Here is a 22,749-nt window from a genome sequence, read left to right on the forward strand (position 1 = left end):
CATATAAAAATAAAAACAGTATTGAGTGTTTTAATAAGAAAGAACTGAATGAACAGCTTTCAGCAGTGAACTGTATATTCAAGGCTTATACCTAAAAGAAGGTATAATTGATGCTTTATATTTCCTCCTAAATAAATAAACTGCTTCACTATCCTGCCTTCTCAAATAGCACTGTATGTATCCCATTCTGTATCTCTCCCCCACTCCATAATGGTATGTACAAACCACATACAGATATAAGAACTGAATTATCAGGTCTTCTATCTGTATGTAGAGTGAGCGGTTCTATGCAAAGAGAGGAATTCTATGAAACCCTATAGGCTATTTTGGACTGCTTACCAAAAAGAAATGTTTTCATTCAAGGAGACTTAAATACAAAATTGGGAAAGAGTAACAGTCTGGTCCAAGTGTAATAGGTTTGGTTTGTTGACAACAGCTTTCACTTAGATTAGTCCATGTTCCAAAGGAGTGGAAAGATGGCAAAATTGTTCTGCTTCATAAAGGCGTGGGGTGATAAGACTAAGGCTTCAAATTATAGGCCAATCTGCTTGTCTGAAGTTGTCAAAGTGTTGGAGAAGCTACTGAAGACAAGGATTCAGAACTGCGTTGAGAGCAGTAGAATTCTCTTTCATGGACAGCATGGATTTGTTAAAGGAAGATCATGTTTTAGCAGACTGCTTGTTTACTTATAAAAAGATGACGTGTACATCCTCCTTGTCCAATGTATTTGTAGTACATACTGTAGTATATTTAGAATTTGCAAAGACCTTCAATAGATTGTCACATGACAAACTAGTAGTAAATTGGAACAGATAAGGTTAAATAGTAGTTTAGTGTGTTGGATTGGAGAATGGCTGTCTGATAAGTATCAGCAAGTTGTATATGAGTGAGTGATATCCTAGAAGAAGAAAGTCACTAGTAGTGTAACAAAGGGGTCTGTTTTGGGATCATTGTTGTTTAATTTGTATGTAAATGACATTGGGAAGTGCTTAAATAGTGATATGCAAGTTGTGCAAGTCTTATCACCCCACGCCTTTATGAAGCAGAACAATTTTGCCATCTTTCCACTCCTTGGAACATGGACTAATCTAAGTGAAAGCTGTTGTCAACAAACCAAACCTATTACACTTGGACCAGACTGTTACTCTTTCCCAATTTTGTATTTAAGTCTCCTTGAATGAAAACATTTCTTTTTGGTAAGCAGTCCAAACTTAAATAGTGATATGCAACCTCTTGCAAGTTGTTTGAGGATGATGCAAAACTGAGGAGAGTTATGAAAAGTAGAGCAGATGCTGTAGCTTTGCAAGAGGACGTAAATAGACTGTCTGAATGGCCAAGTGTATGGGGATATCAGTTTAATGTTGCGAAGTGTAAGATTTTAAAATTTGGGAAGCAAAGATGGAATGCAGAGTGTTGGATTGTGGGGATACTTTAGAGGAGGTGGAGGAGATGAAAGATCTGGAAGTGATGGTGGATAGGGACTAGAAATTTCATGGACATTTTGCTAAAATTGGAAGGACAACACAGTAGATTTTAGGAACGATGTGGAAAACACTGACGTGTAGAAGTAAGAAAGTTTTGACTCCACTGTACAAGGATTTGATCAGACTGCATACGGATTACTGCGTACAGATTAGTCACTAGGTTTTTTCAAAAGGATGATGAAATGTGGGATAGGGTTCAGAGACGATTGACTTGGTTTTTGGTCTCTGGAATGTGGAATATGAGGACAGATTGAGGGAATGCAAATTACAGAGCCTACTGGACAGAAAGAAGAGGGGAGAGGTGAATGAGACATAAATTGGTAAGGGGTAATTACCAGATTAATGTGAATGAGATTTTTCATAGAATATCTGGAGACAGGGGAGAATGAAAGGCCATCCCTGGAAGCTGCATAAGGTGTGTGTGGGCAAGGGAATAAGAGGAGTAGTTTTTTGCATGATGATTGGAATGCATTGCCTGAGTGTGGTGAGTGCAGGGACAGTGAATGCATTTAAGTCGAGGTATGATGAGCTGTGCATATGAAAGTGGGACCTCCCACACTGAGGCTCTTGATTCCATGGAGGTCTGTTGATAATAATAATTTTAAAAAACATTGAAGTGATATAATATCATTTTATTAAGGAAGAGACACATTGAATCAGTTTTTTAAGGCACGGTTGGATGAGCTTTGTGTATAATAATGTGTACCTCCCACAATGAGTCTCTTGAGCACACATGGAGGTCTTTTGATAATAATATCTAATTATTATCAGAATTATCCACACTTTTGCAATAATAGAAATGGATCAATCACTTCTTATAATAAATAAAAGTATTCATTTTTATTCAGGAATAGAGAAATTTTTACTACATCCAATATTTCTGAAGACTAATAAAAATATACCTACACCATGATAAATATTCCAACCTCAACAGATGCTATACTGCACAAGCAAGAAAAACAAGTTACTTTTTTTATCACTAAATACAGTACAGAGACACATTTACAGTCTATGTATACTATATTTAGCAACAATTAGTGTAATTAGAGACAACTAGAATGCTTTTTTCATTATGAGTATCATTCCAGTTGTCTCTAATTACATCTTCCTCCCACAGATTATGCTGCATGCATTCAAGCAGAATAAATTTATGGTAGTACTAAACATAGCAGTTAACTAAAGACAATTTGTCCTAACATCCTCTTTCAAATTTTCAGTTCCAGAAAATATGTGTAACAGCTGCTTATAATGCAGTTATTGCGCTGGATACAGAAAGCATGTAAGTCATGTAAAGTAAAGAGATCAATATATGAATGTTGACCCTTGAAGAATGAGGGTTTGAACAGCGCAGATCAATTTATATGCAGTTTTTTATGAATAAATGTATTGGAAACATTTTTGGAGATTTGCGAGAATTTGAAAAACCTCGCACATGAAACTTTATCAAAAAAAAATTAGGTATGTCATGAATGCATAAAATATATGTAGATACTAGTCTATTTTATCATTTACTACCATGAAGTATACACAAATCTATTATAAAAAGTTAAAATTTATCAAAACTTATGCACACCAACACTTACATAATGAATTATGTAAGTGTTGGTGTGCATAAGTTTTACAAATAAATTATGAATAATTTATTTTTCATATTATCTTATATTATCTTTTCATTTTTGATATCTAGTGTTAGTAATGTGTTTAACATCTATAGTGTTTAGTATCATATAAGACAATATTGATGTAGGTACTGACAGACATAAGATTCATCTTGTCAACAGTAGGCAATTAGTAGTTAAGTACTTTTTTTGAGAAGTCAAAAGTTATATGCTGATTTTCGAACAATGTGAAAAGGTTGACACCCCTAATCCTGCATCGTTCAAGGATCAACTGTATATAACTTGAAATCAGTCTTTATTATATTTGAGATATTTGATATCATCCAGACACTTGAGAAATGCTATTTTTACAAATAAAATTCTAGTGAAAAAGTTGCAACTAACATGCCATATGTGCTTTATGAAAATGTGACTGCTCAATGCAGAAGCAGTGTATTATACAATAAAGCTAACTCCCTCCAGTGTTTTACACATATGCAGAAACAGCCAGCACAAATGTGTTAATGCAATTACAAGGTTGCTCTATCTATTATAGAGACATAGGCTACATTACATCTGCACTAAAGTATTCATCCAGTTGTCTTGGATCTTTATTATGACATCCAACTTGCTTAGCTTTTTCCTGTTTTATTTTTTGTAAACATTTCAAGTGGTTATCTGTTCTGCAACATAGCCAAACCACTCGATTCTCTTACCTCTTATAAATGATAAAAAGTTTGATCTTTGAAACAGGTTTCATAGTTCCTCATTAAGTCATCATTCATACAGTTTTTTAGTTGTAAAATAGTCCAACAAATGTAATAAGTTAATTATCCCTTTTTGTTGGTGACTATGTATTCTCCATCCCCCCCCCCCAAAAAATAAATGTCTGTATAATAATAATAATGAGATCTGCTAACTCAACCTTTAGTTTAAAATACCTTATAAAAGCATACTTCTTAGACATGATTTGAATCCAGATCTTCCAGAATGTAGATACATTGAATCAGTTTAGGTTGGATGAGCATTGTGTGCCACAGTGTGTACTGTCCACAAATGAGTCTCTGACTCCATGGAGGTCAGATAATGATAATAAAAAAAAAAAAATTGAAACAGAACATGGTTGACTCTCAGTCACTGTAATGAACAACATTTTAGCAAAACTCACACATACTCAAAAAGTAACAATCTAACTGCATAGCATCAGTATTGTTCTACAGGAAATGAGATAAAAGATCTACAATAATGTACTATATTTTGGCCAGTATGTGTTTCAAATAGGAAGAGTTGACTATAACATTAATATCTCTCTCAAGAAATACAATATTATACAGAGAAGGCAAAATATATGCTATGTACAATTGTAAAGTTGTGCATGGCATATATTCAATATTTGAACATGGACTCCTTTCTATTCTGTCTAATGACTGAAGCAATTAACATAATACTTGTGATTCTCTAACATTACAGATGGATGCAACAATTGTATTAGCATAATCTAGTGGGGGGGGGGAATCCAGTAGCACAAAATTTAGTGAACAGAGGAAAGGCGATGAAAATGAGCACATCAAGTGCCTTGAGATGTAAAAAAAAAAAAAAAAAAAAAAACCATACAGAAACTATATGAGAAATAGAGAAAAACAAAAGTCAAAACAAAAGGAATCAAAGATCATAAAGATGACAAAAAGTGAAGATTTATAACTGGATATTTGAAATTACTTTGAAAGATTATGAAATGTGATAAGCAGAATGAGAACAGTGATAGAAAATATTCAAGACAAATGCATTCAGGAATACTTTAATACTCGAGGGGGAAAAAAATCCATCGGATACCTGAAATGTGGAAAGGTAGTGAGGGAAGATGATATTTAATCATCAGTGTTAAAATATGGAGGGATAAAATTTAATAATGGACAGTGCATAATTCAGAGGACCTGATCAGATCAAATTCCAGATGATTTGGAAAAAACCTCTCAAAATAATGCCCATCTATTTAAAAAACAACAACAACATAAATTTGAATACAAGAACTGCAGAGCAATTACCATATTGAGTGTTCTGGATAAGACTTATGCATACTTGAGAAGAAGCTAAGAAAAATTGTGGAAGAGAAAATCTGTGAAGAACAAGCTGAGTTAAGACCAAATACAGGTTGTCAGGATCACATTTTTATTTTAAAAAAACAGTTGCAAAATCATGGGAATATAACAAGATTATCTATTTAAGTTTTGTAGATCTGGAAAAAGGCATACGATAAAGTATCAATTGAAAATATGTCTAAAACACTACAATCAGGCACATCAAGAGAGCATAATTACGTGTAAATGGGACATTGTGTAGACCTATAAACAACCTACATTTAGTTGTAGCTGTAAGGCTGTAATTAGAATTGAAGGATACTCAGGGAGATGTTTTAAACACTCAACTCGTGGTTATAGGAGATTTCAATGAGCAAGATGCTTCCATTTGAAGAGGCATTGACTGGATGATATAATGGCTTTGGATTTCAAAACCTCAGAGGAGAAAAAGTTGGTTCGGTTTGCATTAAACATTCAAGAGGAAGCCTAAAATAGCATGAACATAGAATTACATACTAGTTTAAAATGCAAAAGCTAGCAGAAGACATTGAGATAATAAATAACTTTAATGAAAGAAAAAAAAGATACTCAGCAGAAACACTAAACTATTAAGAAAATTAGAATTATTATTCAATAGTAGGACTTGCCAAGAAATAAAATCAAATATGGAGAACTCAACAAACTCATAAGAAGAGATATCAGGACAGTAGGAATGCTATGAAAAATAATGCTAATTCAAAAATAGCAAAAGTGGGGATTTCTGCTAGCAAGAGAATGTGGCATCAACATACTTGAAAAATGAAAAAGGAGGGTCCACAAACAACAGGAATAAAGAGTACTTCCCAATCAACAAAAGTGTTAAACACGGTGAACCAACAATCCATAGACTTACAAATATGATTACCTCTGTGGTTTAGCAAACATCCTGTAATTTCCAGTATAGAGACCATGTTTCTTTTTAAAATAAACAATATAACCTGACAAGTTTTGTAAGTCATCGGACTTACATCATCAGAGGTACAAAACGTGGATAAACTAGAAAAAAATTAATTACACATAACAGATGTTATCAGAACTTCAGAACTAGTATGTACATATTATATGTACATATACATATAAACAAAGTGATCCGAGAAACCGTTGTATCAATTGCTATGCATGCATTGGAATAATGCTAGTTTGCTGCCACATTCTGGGGCACATGAAGCATTTCATATCCAGGGTTGTTAGATTTTTGATGAAAGCAGACTAAACTTGGTGTAGAATTAAACTTTGTGGTTGTTGTTTTTATTACACTGTATGGGAATATGGAACATTTCTGAGGCTTCAATCGAATTATTCCGGTTTTGTGACCACATTTTTATTTAAAAAAGTCTGTTTTTTATAACTAAACAAGTACTAATAAAAAACAAACCCGACAAGTTTCATTAGTCATCAGATTAACATCTTCAGGGGTAAAGATAACTAACAGTTTAAAGAACAAACTATAAGAAATTTATCAGTATTATTCATAATAACAATAAATGAACTTGTTTTTTCGTAATTTCTTATAGTTTGTGCTTTAAACTGTTATCTTTACCCCTGAAGATGTTAGTCTGATGACTAACAAAACTTGTCGGGTTTATTTTTTAGTACTTGTTTAGTTTTAAAAAAAACAGTCTTTTTTAATAAAAATGTGGTCACAAAACCGGAATAATTCGATTAAACTTCTTAACCACAGAAACCTCTGCATGATTTCTGAGGCTTATTTAAACCTTCTTGTAAAGCAATATATGACATTTCTATTTTTTTGCCAAACTACTTAGCCTGTGTTTGTTATGTGGAAGGCTAATTCTAGTTTTTTTCACAGGAGGATGTAGAAGATTTTGTAGACATAAGAACTTTGAGATCTTATACACTGGCAAAATAGCTACTTTAACATTGTAATCACAAAGCAACTGTCTGTAATATTTGTGAAGTAAGGTAAAGTAACTGTATTTTTGAAATCTTGTTTATTTAATCGATAATGTACAAAATTTATTAAATCATATTTATTATTGAGAATTTTGTTAATCGTCTTCAGTTTATCCCTATTGAGGAAGAGATTAGAAAAGTTTTGTACCCATGACGTAAATCCCAAAACTTACAAAACGTGTTGGTTATACTGCTTATTTTAATGTAAGGAACATGTAGTCTCAATACCAGAAATTAAATAGACTTCAGCTAGACTCATGTATATTCAATGTGTAGAATAAAGACAAACTCCCATGTCAGAGTACTTACTTTAAACTAAGATATATTGGGGAGAAGAAGATGCATATAGCAATAAGGAAAAGGAATTTCTAGAATTCTTGATGGACAAATGTCTTAGGCAATACGTAATAGAGGGAACAAGAGGTCAAGAGTTTTGGATTTCGTCATAGCATCAGAAGAGTTGATAATAACTGAGATGACATCTCTCCCACCAGTTGGAGAGAGTGAATATTAAACAGGAACTGCATGTGAAAAAGAGGCTTTCAAAGAGATATAAGGAGACAGGTGAAGATCAGATGCAGGAAGAATATAGGACTCAGGCGAGGAAAGTGACTAGTATGGTAAGGAAAGCGAAACTGGAATATGAGAAGAGATTGGCCCTAAGATCCAAAGAAAATCCTAGGGAACTTTTTAGCTATGTGGCCAGCAGAGGAGAAATTATTGTGGAAGAATGACATTGGGGGATAAAAATGGGAAAAGAGTGACTGATGCAGAAGACATAGTAGAATTATTCAATGAATACATCATTGAAGTATTTCATCCTGGAGAAGTAAATTTTAATACTAGAGGGATAGAACAGGTTCGAGGTTTAGAGGTGCAGGAGGAGAGTATGTTCCAAATACTGAGTACTCTGGATATCAGTAAAGCTGTGGGACTGGATGGTATTTCACCACGAGTTTTGAGATAATGTGCTAAAGAACTGACAGCTCCTTTGACCTGGCTTTCAATGAAAGTCTGGCTATAGGAAAGCTGCCCAGGGAATGGAAGGAAGGTAAGATAGTGCCATTGCATAAGGGCAGTAACAGGCTGGAAGTGTCTAATTATAGGCCAGTTTGTGTGTCATCAGTAGTTAAGATCTTGGAGAAATTGGTGAGGGACCGTAAACAGCATTGGGCAGATGAGGGTAATGTTATCTGTGAGAGTCAACAAGGATTTGTTAAGGGGCACTCTTGTTTTTATAAAATGCTAGCCTTTTACAATTATAAGTTACAAGAGCAGTAGATGAGGAAAAGGCATATACTGCCACTTTCTAGAATTTAGAGAAGGCATTTGACAGGGTGCCACATGACAAGCTAATATTTAAGTTGCAGCACATGGGTTTGGATATCAGGTTGGTCAACTGGATTCAAGATTGGCTGTCCAATAGGTATCAGAGAGTTGTGTATGGTGGGGCAGTTTCAAGGAGGCAGAGGGTTACAAGTGGGATCCCACAGGACTCAGTACTGGACCTATGTTGTTTAAGCTTTATATCAATGACATTGTCAGTGAATTGCAGGGGGATGTTCAGTTGTTAGTGGATGATATTGAAGCTGGGAAGGGTTATTAGTAATAGTGCAGATGTGGTAGTCATGGAAGAGGATTTGAATAAACTAGACAGATGGGCAAATGAATGGGGCTGTCGGTTTAATGCAGCAAAATGTAAGGTCTTGAGGTTTGGGACACATAGGGACACTGCATACTCTATTGGAGGAATTAGGGGAGATAACAGATCTGAGGTTGATGATTAATAGAAACCTGAAATTCAGGGGATTAAAACAGGCTACATGCTGAACTACAAAGCTAGAAATTATGATCGACTTAGAAGAATACTATCTTTGGTTCCATGGTATGTTACTGAATAGAAAAAATGTCAGAATCTTTGAAAAAGTGCTTGAATGAATGAGGTGGTATCTGAATGTATCCCTAGTGTTCGAAGAGTAAATGGTTTGTTGTGAAATGGATATGCAGCCTTATTAAGCTAGAAATCAGAAGAAGATGATGTGGAAAGAATATCGTGAGAATAAAAGTGAGAGGAGTTATGAAATAAAGAAAGCTCAGGCCAGAAAAGTAACGAGTATTGTGAGAAAAGCTAAAACGGAGCATGAAAAGAAATTGGCCATGCAAGCTAAAGGCAATCCAAAAGAATTTTATCGTTATGCTGCAGGCAAAAGAAGGAATGAATGTGGAAGAATAACTTTAATGAATGCAGATGGTACATGAGTGTCGGAAGCTAAGGAGATCGTTCAGTTAATGAGTGCTCACTTTGCTAAGATATATCAACCAGGTGTATGTAGTATGGTGCACAGTGCTACTGCTACGTTGAATGAAGAGTTAGAGGTTGAATATCTGAATATTTGATATTTGTCCATTTCTTACAGAAATGTTCAGCTGAATTGGCTAGGCCTTTCACACATTTGTATAACTTGAGTCTCAACTCAGGAATGATACCACAGGAATGGAGGGAATGTAATATAGTTCCATTGCAGAAGGGTGGTGCAAAAACTGATGTGTCTAACTACTGACCTATTAGTATCTCTGGTGTAGTAGTGAAGATTTTAGAGAAGTTAGTAAGAATTCGCATACAGAAATGGGAAGACTATACTCTGCAGGGAACAGCATGGGTTTGCTAAAGGAAGGTCATGTTTTAGCAATTTGCTCATATTTTATAACAATGTTACGGCCGAATTGGATAAAGGAAATGGATACACTATGATAATGTTGGATTTTTCAAAAGCATTTGATAGGATACCACACGATAGGCTGTTGTGTAAACTGGAGAATATGGGATTGGAACATAATCTATTGGCTTGGATCAGGGGATGGTTAACAGACAGATATCAAAAAGTAGTATACAGTGGGTGTGAATCTGCCAGATTTAACCCAGATCTAGTTAGTAAGATATGGAAGGAGCATAGGGCAACTCTGAGGTTTACCAGCGCCACCATCTCTTTACATGGCGTATGGAGTGCAGATAGTTATAAGAACTTAAAACAGCTTGGGCTTACGCAAAAGGATATAAAAGTTCTTTCCTTGAGGGCCCTACAGGGTACGCTGGTGGCATGGCGTTGCCACCAGAGAATGACTACTATGATAACTCGAACAGGAATAGCGTGAAACACTTGTAAATGCTTAGGCTTATATCAAGTCTGGACGAAATGTCTGGACTAAGGGTAGTACTGCCCATAAAAACAGTACAAAGATTAATAAAAAAAATAAAAATTAAAAAAAAATTTTTTAAAAATAACCAGTGGTGTACCTCAGGGTTCAGTCCTTGGACCATTATTGTTCCATCTATACATTAATGACTTCAAGCAGGGTCTATCATCAAATTTGCAATTGTTTGCTGATGATGCGAAGATAGGCAGGGCAATCAGGGATGCTACTGATATTCAGCAATTACAAAGTGATTTGAATAGACTGGAAATCTGGGAAAATGACTATCAGTAAGTGCACTTTGGGGTGATTAGAGATCCAGAGGCATATTATATTAGAGAGGGATCTTGGTGTATTGGTGGATAAGAATTTAAAGTTCAAAGGTCACATAGCAAAAGTTGCAAATACAAGGCTTTGATAAGACCACACTTGGATTACTGTGCTCATATTTGGTCTCCCGGGTTCCAAGGGGATAAAGAAGATGTGGAAAGGGTGCAAAGAAGAGTTACCAAGATTATATCCGGATTATGGGATTAAGATTACGAGGACAGATTGTGAGTATGTGGATTACAGACTCTGGTTAACAGGAGAAGGAGGGGTGATATGATAGAGGTCTGTAAATTTTTGAATGGGTGTTATAGCATTTCAAATGATGAAATTTTTTATATGGAAGGCGGGGAGAGAACACGGGGGCATCCATGGAAGTTAAGGTTGTTCTCAGTCAAGAAAGGGGTAAGAGCTAGTTTTTTTTCTCAGAGAGCAGTGAGTGAGTGGAATAATTTTTCCTTTGGGGTAGTGAGTGCATCTAATGTAAATGAATTTAAGGGAAGGTATGATAGCTGGGTTGGGTAATTTACAGCCTCCCTCGATGAGTCCTTGACTTCCTGGAGGTCTCAGATAATAATAATAATAATATTGTAAAGGTGGTGAAGGTAACACAGAGGATTGCTGCAATAATGAGAAGGACGCTGACCTGTAGAGATAAAAGAGTTATCATTCCATTGTATACGACCCTGATCAGACCACACTTAGACTACTGTTCTCAGATTTGGTCCCTTGGATTTGAAGGGGATAAATTAATTGTGGAAAGGGTACAGAGGCTGATAACAAAGACCGATTCAGGACTGTACAATGTTAGTTATGAGGATCGACTGAGGAATGTGGACTGCAGAGTTTGAGGGATAGAAGGAGAGGTGATATGATTGAGACTTTTAAACTATTGAGAGGTGGTTACAGGTTTGACACTGGGGAGTTCTTTTGCTTGGTTGAACAGAAGGAAGGAGTGATGACAAAGGACCATCCTTGGAAGTTACAAAAGGAAGCTGTGAGCAAGAGGATGAGGAGTGGTTTCTTTGCATGAAGGGTGGTAGAACCGTTGAATGCATTGCCTGATAGAGTGGTGAGAGCAAGAATGGTCAATGAGTTTAAGGAGTGGTACGATAGATTTTGTGTTTCATAGGAAGGACTTCCCGCAATGAGTCTTTTGACTCAATGGAGGCCTGAATAATAATAATAATAAAATAGCACTCAATGTTTTAAACTTTATATAAAGGTCATCAACAGGAATACATGTATGTGCACTGAGATACAAACTACATCACAATGCCCTATAGTAGGATAAAGCCATCAGCCATCAATCCTAGCTAACCTGTGGCAAGAGAAAAGAAAAAAGAGAAAATATTAAATAATAAAAGTAATAATTAAAACCTAAGGTTTTAATTATTACTTTTTTTTTAATTATCAACATTTCAAAGGCATTTGATCAGGATTAGCACAGAAGTCCTACTTAGGAAACTGCCATCCTATGGTCTGCCTTCCACACTCTACAACTGGATTACTAACTTTCTCACTGATCACTCACTACGTGTTATGGTAATCAGTTTCCTCTCCTCAGATTTCCTCACCAATGCAGGAGTATCCCAGGATTCTGTCATCTCACTCACTCTCTTCCTCTTGTATATAAATGATCTCTCACAGACTTCAAATCCTATCTATAGATTTGCTAATGACAGTACACTGCATTCTTTATTTTCATTTGACAAACCTTATAGTGCTCAAGTATTAGAACCCTCAAGATCCACTGATCTCAATGGGGCCAAGGACAACCTTGTAGACTTCAGTGCCACTAAAACTTAGTCCTATCTGATCACTTGCACCCCCCCCCCTCACTTACCTTCAATAATACCTAGATATCTAAACATGATCAGATTTCCCTTGGAATGACCTATACCTCTGATCTTTCCTGACACAAACACATTTCGACTACAGCTTATACAGCCATCAAAAAACTGATGTGCTTTTTCACACAAGACACTACTTCACAGCTGCTAATGCTATACAAATCCCAAATCCACTCAATAATGAAATAATGCTCCTAAATCATTTAGATTGCATTCAGTTTCTGCCCTGCACCTCTTCTACAGATACTTTCATGAAGAGTGCTCTACTAAATTGAATTGTTAGTGTTGAATTGACCACTATTATAACTCCACTTTCCTCCAAAATCATTAGAACAAGAAGCACTTCTAACCAACACTTTTTTTACAGTCCATTTTGAAACTCATCAAACCATCTTGACTGCCTTCTCTTTAAATTCCATCTAGTTCTGTTCTTAGGAACATCCCCCTTCCCCACATACATACTCTGCTTTTCCCAAAGAATACAGCCTCCAGCAGTTTACAAACAAAATGCGAACAGATTCCTTCTTTCTTCTTATCCTCTTGCCTACACAGTGCTAATCTGCTATAGGTCTTGTCGACCTTTCATATAGGCCTGATATATATTAAAAAGTGGAACTACATCACTTGCTATTGGTTAGGGTTTAAGTTCTATTTATTGTCTGTTGGCCAATGGCTATACATTGATCTTTATTTCTATTCTTTGTGGTATTTCGTGTCTGAAGATTTTTGGAGTTCTGCAGTTTTCTTCCATTGTCCTGTTCCTAGATGATTTCAAAAGCCTATATGCAATTCCTATCATAATTGCATATAGGCTTTTGAAACTTCTGAACCTCTTAAGACATCATTCTTAATGAGAATGGGATGATGGATTAGCATCTCACAGGTTTTTTTAATTTAATTTTGTACAAAGTTTGGACTGGATGTCTTTCCAATCAGTTATATAATGCATTTGAGGTGCATGATCACAAAGCCTGATTTTCATAACTAATGTATTATGAATTGAATGTATTGTTTGTATTCTCCATATAAAGTAAATTACAGGTGCACTAGATTTGGTATATTCCAGGGTGGGCAAGGGGATCTTTAGAGGAGCTGAGTAAATGTTTTAATTTTGTGGTAGTCTTTTAATTTAATCAGATATTCCTCTAATGTAAGGGATGGCTATGGCCTTAAACCAATTTTAAATTGATTTCTCTTCTTGTGAAATATTGTGTTAATTATAATAAATTTAGTTTAATCCTTTATCCAAGTGTGAACAAACACAAAGTTTGCACCTGAAAATATCTTCAGGACTGGGGTAAGGTAGTACAACACCAGGCAACTCGCAGCAAAGGTGGAGCAAGATAACATCACTCCTATCTCAGTATCTCCCATAATGCAAAACACATCTCCTTGCAGATAGGTATAATGCTATGCATTAGGGCAAGGGCCACTACCCAGATTAGTTTCAACCTTTATTGAGGTCTCTTCAGTGGGAGCCAGGCCCAGAGGTGGAGATACCAAGCAGAAGCAATGGCAGGTCATCTTTACTTATAGGAGTTGCCAAACGGTGTGCCACCTTTTTTATTAAGTTACTCTGGATTTAGAGAAAGATGTGGAAAGTTTATTTTTCACTTGGGTAGACTATAATAAATTTAGTTTAATCCTTTATCCAAGCGTGAACAAACAAAGTTTGCACCTGAAAATATCTTCAGGGCTGGGGTAAGGTAGTACAACACCCTGCCATTGCTTCTGCCTGGTATCTCCACCTCTGGGCCTGGCTCCAACTGAAGAAACCTCAAAACTAGTCTGGGTAGTGGCTCTTGCCCTAATGCAGAACATTATACATATCCACAAGGAGATGTGTTTTGCATTATTGGAGATACTGAGATAGGAGTGACGTTAGCTTGCTCCACCTTTGCTGCGAGTTGCCTGGTGTTGTACTACCTTACCCCAGTCCTGAAGATATTTTCAGGTGCAAACTTTGTTTGCTCACACTTGGATAAAGGATTAAACTAAATTTATTATAGTCTAACCAAGTGAAAAATAAACTTTCAACAATGAGTTAACTGTTTTCCTGTTACACTCATTCTTTATAAATACTTTTCTTCTTCTTAATATTATTATTTTCCTGACTTCAATGTAGTCACTCATCATAGGAAGTAAACACTAGTCCATCATACCACTCTTTAAACTCATTCACTGTCTGCATATTCACCACCCTCCATGGTCCTACTCTCCATGAAAAAAAAACCTACTTCTTACCCTTTTACTCGCCACCTTCTTTTGCAACTTCCAAGGATAGCCTCATGTCCTTGCTCCTTCCCCTTGTTCTACCACCTGAAAAATCTACTTTTAAAAAATTACATTTAGTTGCATTAAACTTACATTCCCATTAATTTGCCCACTATTCCAGCTTATTCCAATCTTTTTTTTTTTTTTTTTTTTTTGAAGAGCCAAAACATTAGCACTATTACTAATAATGCTCCCAAGCTTCACATCATCTGCAAACAACTGAGCACCTCCCTATAGTCCTGTTAAAATAGCACTGACATAAAGACTGAATAGCAATGGTCTCAGGACTGAACCCTGCATAACTCCACTTGTAATCTTCCTACTCCCCCCATATACAATTCTCTGATATCTATCAGAGAGCTGATCACCAATCCAGTCTATCCTAATCTGATATCTAAACCCATATGATGCAACTTAAAAATCAACTTGTAATGTGGCTGTCATGTGCCTTGGAAAAATCCAAAAAAATGCCTTACCCTTATGATTAAAACAAGAGTACCCTTTAACAATCAATGGTGGCCTGAATAAATAATATTACCCACATATGTCCAATTCTGTATGTGAATTCTTACCAATATCTCAAAAATCTTAACAATTAACGAAGAAATACAAACAGGGCTATAGTTTGATACCTCCATTCTACCACCACCACCCATATGCAATGGTACTATCTTACCTCCTTCCACTCTCTAGGAACCTGCTCCATTCCAAGACTCGTTAAAAGCCAAGTTAATGGCACAGTCAGTTCCATAGCAGCACACTTCCTTAAAGCATGTAGTGAAATTCTATCTAGTTCCCCTGCCTTATTGACATTTAGCATACTCACTATTTGGGATACATCCTCTTCATTCACTTCTAACACTTCACCAGCCATTTTTCTTCTAGAAAAAAAGCTTGTAAGTAACGATGGAACATGCTAATAAAGTGATCATTACATAGATTAACTATGTCATTTAATTGGTCGCACGATTCTCATCTCCACCGCAAGGTAATCAGTCCACTATCATTCTCCTTGAAGTGAAGTGCCAGTCTCCTCTAATATTTCTCTCCTTACAATGCTAGTTACTTTCCTAGCCCAAGCCTTATATTCATCAAGCAACTGTTCTCTGCTTCTCTCTTTATATGCCTTCCATAATCTCTTCTTCTGCAATTTCCCTTTTATTCCTTTTGTCATCCGTTTCACCCGAAATTGCTTTATCTTCTTCACTCAAGGTGCATAATCTGACAATGCTTATAACAATTTTTTCTTAAGTATTTCCCATGTACTAATGATCAATCTTCCTTCAAATGCTTCCATCCACTGTACTGCTGCAAGCTGGTTTCTAAGTATATGATGGTTGCCTTCCTTATAATTCCAAATACATTTTTTCTGTTTTGATATCTACACGTGCCTATTCATCCTCCAAGTCAGGGACTACATGGTCACTCCCACCAACACGGGACAAGTATGTTATCTCAGTCACAATCAGATTCTCTGACGTTATCACCAAATCCAAAAACTCTTCATCGCCTTGTGTGAGACCAGGGCAGTGGTCTCACACAAGGCAATGACATTCATCTCTCTCCACCACATGCTGCCTAAGACAGTTATGCTACCTTTCAGGTTATTCATTTCAACCATTACTATCATCTCTACACTTTCACCCCCTCTTCACTGCCAGTGCAGTACTTGCTATTGTTCCAACAGGCAAACACGCCTCTGGCACTCTTCTCTACATACCCAGAGTTATCAAATCTCCATACATGACACTCTAAACAGATTTATTCATTCTCCTTTCACTGGCATCCATCATTTCTCACCCTCATCCCTCGCTTCCACATTCTCTCAGCTTTCTACACTTTCCTCTCTTCCACTGTCTTTCCCATTCTCTTACCTTTCTCCTACACTCTCTCTCGACATTCTTCAATTTTCCTCTCGTCATCCTGTCTCTTCCATTCCCTCGCATTTCTCTCTCTCCTCCTTGCTATCTGATGCTGTTCTCTTACACCTTTTACACTAGCCAGCCTTTCTATCCTCCCTCCTCAACTCAGTCTTCATTCCTTCCATCTCCTTTCTCAGGAGTTCTTTATCTTTCCCCACACATTCTGCTTTCAACTGACATTCACAAACACAATCACGGCCATCAGACAAACCATCCTGGTTCATTAAACTGACCAAGGTTAAATCCATATATACGTCTTTAACATTCTCTCTATCCTCTAACTCAATGTTTCTCAACCTGTGGTCCATGGACCACAGGTGGTCTGCACGCAGACTTAAATTAATTAAATAAATATATATTTTTTAATTATCTAAACAAATTAAAATTTAATACGTAAGTAAAAATTATTGAAATCAAATGGACACTTAAAAAAACAACAACAAATATCGTCAGAATGTTCAAAGGCAGAAGCAATAAAACTATATTGTTGCTCACTTCACCCTTTTTATTATTCGTCATTCTGCCGCTAAATTTGTAGCAGTAGAATGACAATAATAAAAGAGGAGTGAAGTGAACAATAATATAGTTTTATTGCTTCTGCCTTCCCTTGCCGTTTTGTAAGATTTCAAGTGAACATGCGATATCCACATTTCAACCAATGGCTTGTTGTTTATTGATTTTTATTATTGAAGGTTTCTCTCCTTCAATCAAGGATCAGTATATCTTGAGAAGTGCTAAGTGACACTTGGACAAAGTGTGTCCAGAGTTAACCCCAGTATTATATATTTATATATTTTTCGGAAACGTTTTTTTTAATAATGGAAAAGTAGCTTAGAACTAGGACTTTGAAAAGGGCAAATGAAACAGGTGATGCTTACCCTAGTTGTGATACAAGTGTTGTAACGGTGACTAAATCTGATACTATTAAAGTAGAAGAAACAAGCAGTTCAAAGAAAAAATACAGTAGGAAATATAACAGTTCATATTTGGAATTTAGGTTTACTTGGTGTGGAGATGAAAGTGAACAGAAACCTCAATGTGTTTTGTGTTATAAAGTGTTGTCGAACGAGTGCATGAAACCTGCGAAACTCCAACATTTAGAAACTAAACGTGATCTGAAAAATAAGCAAACTGAATTTTTTCAGCAATGCTTAGGGACATGAAATCATGGGAAAGATATAGTTTCGGCCATGGGTTCCATTAATAGCAAGGCACAGGAAGCATCTTATCTCTTAAGTTTGCACATAGTGAAAACAGGGAAACCTCATTCTATCGGAGAAACTTTGCTACTTCCAGCTATAAGAGATGTGGTAAAAACGATTTTTGGCAACAAGTTACTAAAAGATGTTGTTTGATTCCTCTTTCAAAGGACACTGTCGGTTGAAGAATTAATGATATGGCAAGCGACATAGAATCTCAGTTAATCAAAAGAGTTAAGAAGAACCCTTATTATGCATTACAAATAGACGAGACAACTGATGTTACAAGTGATATGTTACAAGCAGTTAATATGCTACGTAAGATATGCGCATGATAACAACATTCATGATGATATTCTGTTTTGTAGAACTTTGCCATCCCGAACAACTGGAGAAGAAATATTTCACACTCTCAATAATTACATAATACACAAAAGGATCCAGTGGAAAAAAGGTACAGGCTTCTGTTTGGATGGAGCTCGGACACTTACAGGCGGCAAATGGGGTTGTTTCAAGGAATTAGCTCCGTATATGAATTGGGTACATCGTTTCATACATAGGTAAGCATTAGCCTCCAAAGAAATGCCATCAGAATTTAAAATCATGCTATATAACGCTGTAAAGTTAGTTAATTTTATTAAAGCTCGACCATTAAATAACAGATTATTTTCAGAACTCTGCGATGAAATGGGCAGTGAATACATACAACTTTTGCTTCATTCTGAAATTAGCTAGCTTTCCAGGGGCAAAGTACTAACAAGGTTATTTCAATTAAGGCACGAAATTTTATTATTTGTAAATGAACGTGATTCTGGTTTTGCATCACTCCTTGTTGGCGAAGCATGATTATCAACATAATCCTATCTTTCAGACATTTTTTCAAAATTAAATGAACTAAATCTCTCCCTTCAGGAAAATTCTTTAACTGTTCTTGATGCCTACGACAAAATAAAGGCATTCAAGAAAAACTGGTTTTATGGATTAATTATGTAAAAGACAGACAATTTGCAACTTTTTCAACATTGGAATCCTTTTTAGTTTAAAATGATATTTTTGTTGATTCTGAGTTTCTGGAAAGGGTTTGTGACCACCTCAAAAATCTGAAACGGAATTTTGAAATATATTTTCCGAATAACTTTTATAAAAAATTTCTGTGGGTTCGCGATCCATTTCAGGCTTGCAGTTACGAGAACAATCTTTTGTTATCGAAAAAAGTTAATTGAGCTTTCAAGTGACAGTAAAATGAAATTCCGTGATCTTGGTTTGGCTCGATTTGGGATCTCGCATTCAGTGAGAAGTGAATTTCCCGAATTATCTGAAAAAGCGTTGAAAATCCTCAATGCAGGTTTCTACAACCTGTCTTTCTGAGAAAGGATTTTCATTGCTCCTTCAAATAAAAACAAAATACAGAAATCATCTTCGTGTGTGTGCCGATCTTCGACTGAATTTGACCAATATTGAGCCAGATATCCAGCAACTCTGCAAGGGCTGAGAAGCTCAACCATCTCATTAAAAGTAAGTAGTAACATAATTAGATCATATTATTTATTTGTTTAATAAAAATTAAAACTTTATTCAATGATGGTACACTTTTAATCGTTTACTTCCAATTTAATTATGTTTCCATATGTATTCAAAACATGCATTTAGATTTATTTTGTTATAAATGGCACAGTTTTTCCAAAATGTTGGTAATTCCTACTTAGATTTTTAAAAAAATTACGAAAAGTCAAAATAAATTATATAAAAATAAATAAAAATATAAAAAATAAAATAAATAAAAATAAAAAAATGTATAGGGAAATAAATTAAAAACACTGTTTATTTTTGAAGTAAAACTTTAATTCCAACATTCTAAAATGTTATTTTTCTTTTCTGTTCACAAAATCGATGACATTGTCAAAGTCTGTTTCACCACTCAGTTGCTGTTTTATAGACAGTAAGGCAAGAATTCTTAAACGCCAAAAAAGTGCAGACCTGGGTAGATCGTCCCCTCCCCTCCCCCAGCTACACCTCTGTAACTTAGTGGTACATAGAATTGTTTTCAGCATTTTACTGGTTCTTGGCCTTAGAAAGGTTGAGTAACGCTGCTCTGACTACTGATATCCACAAACTGAAAATCACCCCTAAACACCGCTAAATCCTGAGATCAAGACACTTATGTCACCCAGCACCTCCTATATTTCATGTACATATGCACATTTACATCTCGCTGTTGCCACATTTTTAAACAACAGGATGTTTACATACTGAATGCATAGCAAACCACAAAATCATCAACTATGCTATGAATAATGTAGTCTTTAAATTGTGTTGAGCTAAGTGCAGTGCTGAAACAGGTGGTCAACATGTGAAATGCAATTGATACACGTGTAGACAATACTGAGACAGTAAAATCCTAACAAAATACCACAGTCATACAAAAAAATCATCAATTTAAATAGAGCAAACTGAAAAAGCAGTACTATCACAAAATAAATACAATAATATCTTTCCTTACTACTAATGGTTATCATTTTTCAATAGCTCACATTTGAGTTAGAGCTCTATATTTGAGTATGCTAATCACATCTAGTTTTTATGTTGGATGGTGGTATGAGTCTCTGTTTATGTCATGATGTGTGCACGCACGTGCATGTGTGTGTTGATGTACAGTAGACCATATTTAAAGTTAAGCAGTTATGAGACCAAATGACAAATATGTCATCGACACATCTCAGCCAAACTTTGGAGTCAGACCCAGAGGTGATACTAAGGTTGAAGTAATGCAGAAGTCATATTTTCATATACAAGTAACCAAAAAGGCATCACACCTTATTATTAAAATACTCTGGAGTAGAAAAAGTTGTTGATAGTTTTCCCACTTGCTTATACTATAAATGAAAGATACCAAGAAATTATATGCTTGGTTTAATCCTCTATCCAAGTGTAAGCAAACAAAGTTTCAGCCTGAACTATTTTCAGGACTGGAACAACTCATATATTGCAGCTAATGACTTCACATCACTTGCCTCAGTATCTCATAATGCAAAGCACATATCCTTATGGGTATGGAAAGTGTCACAATAAAGGTAGAAACCAGTCTGGATAGTGACCCTTCCCATAATGCATAGCATTATACATACCCATAAGGATATGTGCTTTGCATTATGGGATACTAAGGCAAGTGATGTGAAGTTATTAGCTTCAATATACAAGGGACCCCAGTCTCCTGAAAATAGTTCAGATGCAAACTCTGTTTGCTTACACTTGGATAAAGGATTAAACCAAGCATATAATTTCTTGGTATCTTTAATTTATAGGATGTATGTGGTATATAAGAATGCATAAGCAGAATGATGTAAGGTAGTATGGTTACCTAAACAGAATGGGAGAAGAAAGGTAGTTGGCAAAACAGGTGTTTGATACTAGCAGGGAAGGAAATGACCTAAATATAGAATGAGAGAGAAAAAATTAGCAAAATAATTATTTGAAACAAAAATGTCAAGAAAAAAAAAAATACAGAAAATAATCACATCATCAATGGAATGAAGAATTCAAGACTGCTTTAAAAAGGGAAAACAGCTATGTCAAAAGTCAAACTAGAGACCTAATAAACAATATAACTGGGAGAGAAAAAAAAAAAAAAAAAAAAAGCACCAACCAAAAACTACTGTACAGAACAAAAGGTTAACTGCATCAGGTTATCAGAATAATTTTGTAGAAAATATACCTATTATAGGTACATTCTCCAAAATGTTGATTATATCTTAAGAGGAGGTTAATAATATGTCACTGACGACATATTTTTTTCCTTCTTTCTATTGGGTTTATCTAGTTTTGACACAGTACTGTGGAAAAATTGATATTTGACCACAGTATCAGTTTTAATACTAACTGTAAATCTGAAGATGTGTAGTAATATGACAAGTACAAGTCATGAAAGAGCCAATATTAATAATGAATCATACCTTTCACATGCAGGCAAAAGGAAATGGACAGAATACACAAGTGGAAAAGATACAACAGAAAGCAAATGAATTGTTTCAAAATTAATCAGTAACATATATAAATATAATGTACAAAAAATTACTTACACTGAACTTCAATTGACATAGCATGATTCTGTGGAGTTCCAACCCCATTACTTGCTACACATTCATATGTACCTTTATCTGAAAAGTCAGTGCTATGAATAACTAATGTCTTCCCATAATTTGAATATGTATAACGTCGAGATTCAAGATCTGCTCCTCTTTTGCGCCATACTATTTCTGGTAATGGCCTGTAATATTGAGTCAAAAATGGCAATGAACATTCTTGCAAAATTAACAATTTGTAGCATTCTGCTATATATTCTGCTATGTAAGTTTGAGAACTGAATTTCTTCAGTTCTCAAACTTACACTTGTGGCCTGTTTGAAAAAATAGTAAATCAAGGCAATTTTTATAAAACAAATGGCAACTGTTATAAAAAAATATTACTACACTATATATTATAATATTGTGACAAGGCATAAGTAGAATTCATAATGAAAATAAAAATCAGATTAACATAAGAAAATTATTTGATTCTGTAGCCAAATCAGTTTGCATCAGTTCTCATCTAATCACTGAAGTTAAGTAAACCTGAGACCAATTAGTATCTGGGCCTGGCTGATATGCCAGTTTTTGAGGTGCCATGTGGCAGTTTGCAGAAGGCCTGTACAAGAACACTCCAGGTTTAGAGGTTTTTTGAAAGGGGGGGGGGGGAAATAATTGTGGATTTTTATGTGCAAGCGTTGTGTGCTTGCTTAACTGCAAGCACACAATGGTTTGTAACATGTGGGCTTATATTTGTTTGAGTTGGCTTATAAAACCTCTAAATTACAGCAAGGTATACTGACAGGCA

At 35.5% G+C, this 22,749-nt stretch overlaps 1 protein-coding gene across 1 annotated transcript in view; it reads right to left on the reverse strand.

Moving 5' to 3' along the window:
- The window catches only part of LOC150094452 (neuroglian-like), a 479,168-nt gene that overhangs the window by 260,946 nt on the left and 195,473 nt on the right, over positions 1 to 22,749 (reverse strand). Inside the window, exon 7 of the mRNA XM_090412472.1 lies at positions 21,957 to 22,144. Within this exon, the coding sequence (XP_090268598.1) occupies positions 21,957 to 22,144 (188 nt within the window). The remainder of the gene's footprint in view (positions 1 to 21,956; positions 22,145 to 22,749) is intronic.

This window comes from Typopeltis vanoorti, chromosome 22 (assembly GCF_054136105.1).
Source record: "Typopeltis vanoorti isolate ZY-2024b chromosome 22, IOZ_Tvanoo_1.0, whole genome shotgun sequence".
Taxonomy (NCBI): Eukaryota; Metazoa; Arthropoda; class Arachnida; order Uropygi; family Thelyphonidae; genus Typopeltis; species Typopeltis vanoorti.